The sequence below is a fragment of the Juglans microcarpa x Juglans regia genome, unplaced genomic scaffold, assembly GCF_004785595.1.
Source record: "Juglans microcarpa x Juglans regia isolate MS1-56 unplaced genomic scaffold, Jm3101_v1.0 JmScfU0001, whole genome shotgun sequence".
NCBI lineage: Eukaryota > Viridiplantae > Streptophyta > Magnoliopsida > Fagales > Juglandaceae > Juglans > Juglans microcarpa x Juglans regia.
The window spans coordinates 253,743-261,308 of record NW_024475745.1 but is presented as its reverse complement, the minus strand read 5'-3'; the positions used below and the strand labels follow the sequence as shown (position 1 = coordinate 261,308).

The following is a 7,566-nucleotide window of genomic DNA, read 5'->3' as shown; positions in this document are numbered from 1 at the left end:
ATCAGTTAATAAGATGGCCATTCAGATGCATGGTACCAATGCAGTTCAGTTCAGTTCAGGGTGGTGTGCAAGCCATGAACTTAGTCGTGGTCCACCATAGTATGCTAGAATACTATCAGCAGTTCCCCTTGCTGCAGCGGGATGTGGGGCTGGTGCACAACCTTGCACACAGGGTTAAGTGTGTTGGCCAGTCAGATAAATCAGTTAAATCAGTCAGATCAGTCAGTTAATTCAGTTAAAACAGTCATACATAGCATAAGCATCAGTATGAACAGTCATGAATTTTTTAAGCTCAGCATGAAAGTTGTTATGAAAATCTTATGTTTATTACGTTTACGTTGTGATAGATTTCTTACTGAGTCATCGACTCATTTTAGTTTGTTTTCATGTTTTTAACCACCCAGGTGAAGATGATGATTACGAGCAGGCAAGCCAGGAGTAGAAGGAGCATTTATTTTTTTTAGTTCAGACTTTCTAAAATAAACATGTTTTTATGACATGAATTTATTTCAGTTTATTTCATTTAATGTTTTGGAAGACCGCTTTATTAGACATTTTTCCGCATAATAAAAGTTCAGTTTTTTTTTAAATTATGAAATTATGAGATCTATTACCGGATTATTTTTATGGAAAATACGTGGCACTCCTAGCCTACGAGAAGGGGGTGTTACAGGCTGGGAGCAAAAGATAATCAGTCTCAGCTCCCAAAATATCTCCATCCATACGCTCGTTAAAAGTTTTCAATCTCAGAACTCTTAAAAGAGTTTTCTGAAACCGTGTACACAAATGGACCTGCAAAAAAAAACTGCTTTATTATTTAATATACCACTTAAACTAACAAAGTAAAGTGAAAAAAAACAGAGAGAGAGAGAGAAGTGACCTGATCTTTGCTGAGATTAAGCACTCCTACATATTTAAAGTTCACTGGCAAACTACCCCTGTCAACATCCAAGTCAAAATGCAAGCTTTCAAGTTCAGATTCTAGCTTGTTTCTCAGGACAAGCACAATATCATGAAGTGGAATATCAAATTTCTGCTCCAGCTCCATTAAGTAGCAATGATATAATATATTCGAATTCTTTGGAACATGACCGACCAGTTCAGGTGGGAAATAACTGGGTTGCATTTCAATATAAGGTTCGTTCCCTGTAGGCGGCAATCATCAAAAGGATATATAAGAAAATGACGGGGCTGAAAAAACACAAGGGGCACAGAATTCTTCCTGTCTTACATATGGCATTGTAAGCATAAAATGGATAACAGTCAATGCTTGAAGAAAAAAGCACCCACAATACAATAAATCTTACCCCTCTCTTGAAGATTATGTCTCAATGCACCAATCTCATGAAGTTGATTGCATGCTTCAAGGCAGGCAGTTTCCTTCATGATCTCAGAATTCATGCGTCCTTATTAAGCAAAGACTTGCAAAGGAAAGCTCTTGGGAAGTGCAAGTCTTCTGATCCCTGAAAGTTTGAAGTTTATAAGTCAATGAACTTTGACAAATAACTGTGTTGCAGAGAATGAAGCCAGCTGCAACGCTATGTTATACACAGGCAGCTACGAGAACATACGGGAGGCTCATGCTTGGTGACGGGAAAAGACGTGGAAAATTCTATTTGCATCGATCCGGGGCAAGGAACTTCCTGCCTAAGCCTTCGAAAAACGACATTATTATAAATAATTGAAGTTCATTAACGATGATAGCATGTATGCCTCATTGATCGAAATGTTCGTACATGCAATACAATAATAACAAAGGTATATGCAAAATTTAAGGTGTCAAAAAAAATTTTAAATAGATAAATTCCGCGAATTCATCTATAAGAAATATTATAAAAAAGAAATACTTTCTGTTTTAGTTAAACTCACATTTTTATAAAAGAGTTTCATATAGTCCGACATCTATCACTATGACTAAGCACCACACAAGTGGCCCCGTTTGGATAAAAAGAGTGTTTCATTTTATCTTATTTCATCATTACTACTTTTCTAAATTCTCACGTACACAAAATATAATAAAAAATTCAATTTTTTCATATCTCAAAACAATAATAATATTAAAAAATAATATTTTATTCGACTTTCAACTTTTATCTAAAATCATTTTATTTCATCTCACTATCCAAACTACACCTAAAGGTATTGTGTCTGCGTAGAAAGATCCGCCCACCAAAGCTAGCAATATATGTAGGTTAGATCACTACAAGGGGAAATACCATTTTCGTTGGGAAAGCCCACAAAATCGCCGTCTTTAACCTTTACCAGCGATTTACAAATCGCTAGATGTTCGCCAGTATTAAAACCCCACTTTAGATCTACTCCAACGGAAGCCAAAAATTGCTGGCAAAAATATTTTTTTCCAACGAATTTTACTCGCTGCAAATAACGTCTTTAATCGTCGCAATTTCAAGATACGATTCACTTGTTAATCGCCGGGAAATATTGATTCCAGCGATTAATTTCTATCGCTAAAAGAGGAAAAATCGCTGGGAATTAAATTTAGCAGCGATTTTTTGAAATCGTCGTAATATGATTAATGGTTATGAAATAACCGTTGCAACGATAAAAGATCGCTGCTACAACTTATTACCAACGAACTTTTATCGCTGCAATTGACGTATACTCATATGCAACAATCATAACATCGCTGGGAATAACTCAATAACGGCGATTATAAAATCGCTGTGAATTAGTGTTTCGTTTTCAAAATTAATTGGCGGCGATTTTTAACTCGCTGGGATTAATCTTTTACCAGTGACTTTCACATCGCTGCAATTGACTTGTTGATTTGGGAACTCTTTTGCAGCGATCATAAATTAACCGACGATTTTAGATCGCCGCCAATTATTAATAACCAACGATTTATATATCATTGCATCTGACTTCTCGCTTTGGGTAACTCAGTTCCAACGATTTAAAAATCGCCGGGAATGATCGTTTGGTTTTGAAAATTAACTGGCAACGATTTCCAGTTCGCTGGAAATGAGTTTTTAGCAGCGATTTCCACATCGCTGGTAAAGGCTCATCCTGTTTTTAAGTTATTAACCAGCAAAAGCTTTTTGGTGGTAAATACCTGAAATTCGCCGGGAAAAATGTATTCAGGTAAAACCGTTTGACCCAATTTTCTTACTATGCCTGGTTTTTGGTTGTTCCTAAATGCAACATTTAACCAACTCTAAGCTTCATTCATTCAAGTTGAACATCAAAAACACATGAAGCAAATAATATCCATCAACTCATCCAAACTCATATGTATTTATATACTGGGGTGGTGTATTATATTCTCATATCAAGTACAAACTGAGCTACATCTAGAATAATAACTAACCATCACGGTCATAACAAATTGTTTAACTCTACTGTCCACTGAAATAACCACTACCAAGTTCCACAACTCTATTTAAGTGGGGGGCCGTTCATCGGTAGCAAACATGAAGATAAATATCGAGCGTGACTTCTCATACTCTTCATCCGTGTATTTGACAATATCAACAAACTGCACAACATCAAGGAAAACAAAAAAATTCAGTACTAGGAGATTACTCAAGATAGGTTTGATGACATTATGACTAGAAGAAAAACCAATGAACCCCAAATTGAAAAATATATTTGTGAAATTTCCACTCAAATTTCCCTGCACAGGCTTGGAAATATTCTCCTGACCTCTCTCATGAAAGAATCCATCAATATGTATATAAATGCTTCTGATTTTGAGAACAATATAGTGTGTGGTGTGTAAATGATGAGAATAAAAGATTTATATATATATATATATATATATAATTTCAGGATGGAAATGGATGGCCTAGCAGAAGTGTGTTTGATTGTTAAAATCAACTCAACTCATCTCAAACTAATCATTCAAACTATTTTATGTAAGTTAAGCCTCTAATTAATAATCTGAGAGATTTCTACGTTTGATCGGTGCATTTAACTCAAGTGGCACTTGTTTTATTGTTATCTCTAGGAGTACACAAATTACACATATATAAAAGAACAACCTTGGCGACGCCAATCACTGTGACACTTACTTTTTATGTTTAGAAATTGGGACAATGCCATATTTGCCTTACGTACGTGTTCATCACCAATCGAATAAATTGAAACAAAAGCTTAAAAGACTTTAGATTCGCCTCATATTTGGTCACCAAGTAATTTGCCACCATTGGTTACAAGGAAAGTGACACCTCTCTCTTTCTCCAAAAAGGTCCTGAGGTCCACTTTAATATTATTGATCAGTCGAAGAAAGAATAAAGTGAACATTTATTTCCACTTTTCTTTTTTTGGTAAATAAATTAATATAAAAATTAATTTAATTAGTAAAATCAAAATTAAGTGAGATCTTTAATGTGAATTTATGTAACTAACTCATTAAAAAAATAAATAATTCTAATTATATTTATGTTGTGAATAGTTACTAACTTAGTATTTAAGTAAAGTATGTATCTACATATAATAACATATATAATCATATGACTTATTGTATAATATATTAGTTAGTTGATTGCATATATTATTTTATATTTTATATGATCTACGGTGATAGATTAAAGAAAATTATATAATTAACTTATATAGCTACTATATAAAATAATATATTCAATATATATAAAAAATACTTAAAAAATTTCTATATAAGTGATTCGGTTGGTTTTGATCTAGTCCGATCCAAAAAAACCACGCCCCAAGACCAGATTCGAAAACTAAATTTTGGAGACACCATGGACCGAGACTGAGTAGGGGTGAATTTGGTTCCATTGGTTTTTCCGATCCCAACTGAAAATTTTTCACCCTTAGTTTCTTATATGATATATGTTTACACATATAAACAATATAACAAAATTTACAAAATCCCAAAGTAGATCAAGGTCTCGTTTGTTTTCAGAAAACATATCATCTCATCTCACATCATCATTACAACTTTCTCAAATTCTCACACAAAATAAAATAAATAATTCAACTTTTTCAAATCTCAAAACAAAAATAATATTAAAAAATATATTCTAACAATATTTTATTTAACTTTTTAACTTTAATCTCATCTCATCTCATCTCTAAAAACAAACCGGCCCTTAGTTATAGCATACTATATAAATAATTAATTTTGTCACAATTAAATAAGTAATGAACACGTTTGATCTCATTTGAAAAATTAATGAACTGCTTATGAATATAAATAATAATTTGATAATAAGTTTTTGCTCGACTCATGTTTGAATACAAATTAAATGAACAGAGTTTGGTCATTCGCTACTCGTTTGAGCTTGACTTATTTACAGGCCTAGGTCCACTTATTTTGTTTTGAACAATTCCTTGCATTGTAGTCCTTTCAAACTTCCACTTTAACTAATACTAAAAACATTAAAATTGTAGCTTTGGAATAATAATGATAAATACAAGAAAGAATGAAGTTTAGGATCATTTAATTTTTGTTATTAAAACATTTAAATAAGAAGAAATTGACTTAAACTGAACATAAACTTGGAATCTTGTTCCATAAATAAATTGGTTAATTAATACAAAACATGTAGATGCTACACAGGTCTTCTTGAGCCTTGTGTCTCTGTCAATACCACATCACATCACAAGTATCTATATCAGCTGTGAGTATGTTAATATACACATCACACCACAAGTACTTGCACTAGCTGTGAGTATGTAATGTACGGATCCCATAAACAGGTATCTATACCTGCTTGAGTATCTATAACATGAACATGAACGATGGTTGGCACCATCGGCCTTGGTGCCTGGCTCCGTTTCGGTGACCAGTTACTTAGAACACATTCAAAGCCTGTTGACGGTACTTTGTCAGCTCAAAAAATTTCACACCAGTTTAAACACTCCAGCATGAACAATAGAGTTCTACTAAGATAAAACCTCATCTTAGAGTTTAGGGTCGTGATAAACATAAAAGACTTGACTGACTTGAAAATACTGTTTTTCGTGACACACTCTATACATGCGATATGACGTGATGTGAAATGAAATGCCAGGTAACATGTCATAACATGACGTGACATGTATATGTGACTATTAACATGGCATAACATGGCGTGTAATAGTTAAATATGGCATGACAAGACATATGCGTGACAGATAAGTATGTACTTGAAATGAAAACATGGCATGGCCTAACATAACATGTATATAGGCATAACAAAAATGAATGATCGTCTCTTACCACCATATATACACAAGTACCTTGAAAGTAAGTTAGATGTCAAGTTACAGTGACTGCAGCATGACAAAAAAGTAGCGTGAAATAACATGAACTGAATGGAGATATTTCTAAGGGGTTAGAAACTTTTGACTAAAATATCTAGAAACATAAAATCACCGAATTATGAAACAATTACCATTTTACCCCTCTACTTGTGGGAAAATGAATATTTTACCCTTAAATTAAGGATTTTGCATCCTAACTCTAAAATTCACCAAAATTTACATTTCTCATATAAAGTTTATCTTAAATCTAAATATCTATCATAAAAATTTAAAACATATCACAACTATAAGAACTATGCTTAATCATACTAAGGCTAAAATCCTTGATTTTTGTTGTAATTCTTTCAACTTCAACATTCATGCTAAGACCGATTTATGTAACACTTAAAAATCACATCCTATGTTTTAAAGATTATGTTAAGACAATAAAATACACAATCCGCAAAAAACCATAAATTTCTTATACCAAGTGTGAGGGGGGCCCCTCCAAGAGAGGGGCCTAGACCTAGAAATTGTGTATTGAGCCCACGACGGTGGGCCCATCCAGAAAGGTTTTGGCACCGAGCTCGGGCACCCAGAATCCCTCCAGAGGGCAGTGATCACCTCGAGCCCTGCCTTAAGGTACAGTATGGACTACTGTTACTGGACGCAGGCGGCTAGGCGTGTCCAATCGTGGGCACTCTAGGCTCGAGCCACGCCGCATTCATTGCATGTCAGGGAACCCAACATGCAACGATGTGCTACCGGAGGTGCCATAGGACGGCACGACCATGATCTAACACCCTGCCATAGCCAGATGGTGGCAGCAGGTCTGACCCAAGCATGACCTAACATGCCACGATCTCTCTCGGCAGTCTGAGCCATGACCTGATACGCCGACGCGGTAGGGAGTGGTAGCAGACCTAACTCAAAACCGACCTGACACACCATGATCTCCCTCAGCAGTCGGGTCGGGTCCCCAAACCAAGTATAAATAACAGCCATCCCTCCCACAGGAAGGCGCTCTGAACCCTTTTATCATTTTCTCTAGTTCTCTAAGATTTTCCCATCAGACGAGGATTCCTCACTGACTTTGGCATCGGAGTGACCTCGGAAGTCACCGGAGCCCTTTCTTCCTCTTAGTTACATGTGGTGTGAGCTTGGCTGCCGTGGCACTACTCGGGCTGTGATACATGATATCAACAGTGGCGCCGTTTGTGGGATATTTTCCATAAACAACGTGTACTTCGCATGCCAGCAGCAACATGGTCCCAAACTTCACGAGGGGAAGAGAACCAAGATGAAGGCATGTAGGTGAGACTTGCAAGCATGGAGGAGATGATAAGGAAGCATGTGGAG

At 35.4% G+C, this 7,566-nt stretch overlaps 1 protein-coding gene and 1 long non-coding RNA gene across 2 annotated transcripts; both read right to left on the bottom strand.

Annotated features, from left to right (window-relative positions):
- Positions 1-651: 651 nt before the first annotated feature.
- LOC121245207 (endoribonuclease Dicer homolog 2-like) lies at positions 652-1,558 on the bottom strand. The gene is made up of 3 exons (XM_041143482.1): positions 1,308-1,558; positions 881-1,146; positions 652-792 (listed from the first exon to the last, which is right to left on the bottom strand). Exons 1-3 carry the CDS (start codon positions 1,399-1,401, stop codon positions 652-654), a joined length of 501 nt encoding a protein of 166 aa, XP_040999416.1. The 5' UTR covers positions 1,402-1,558.
- A 1,655-nt stretch (positions 1,559-3,213) lies between these two features.
- Positions 3,214-3,509, bottom strand: LOC121245197. Its single transcript, XR_005936583.1, has 2 exons — positions 3,432-3,509; positions 3,214-3,396 (listed from the first exon to the last, which is right to left on the bottom strand). It is a non-coding gene; the product is annotated as an uncharacterized LOC121245197 (long non-coding RNA).
- Positions 3,510-7,566: the final 4,057 nt, after the last annotated feature.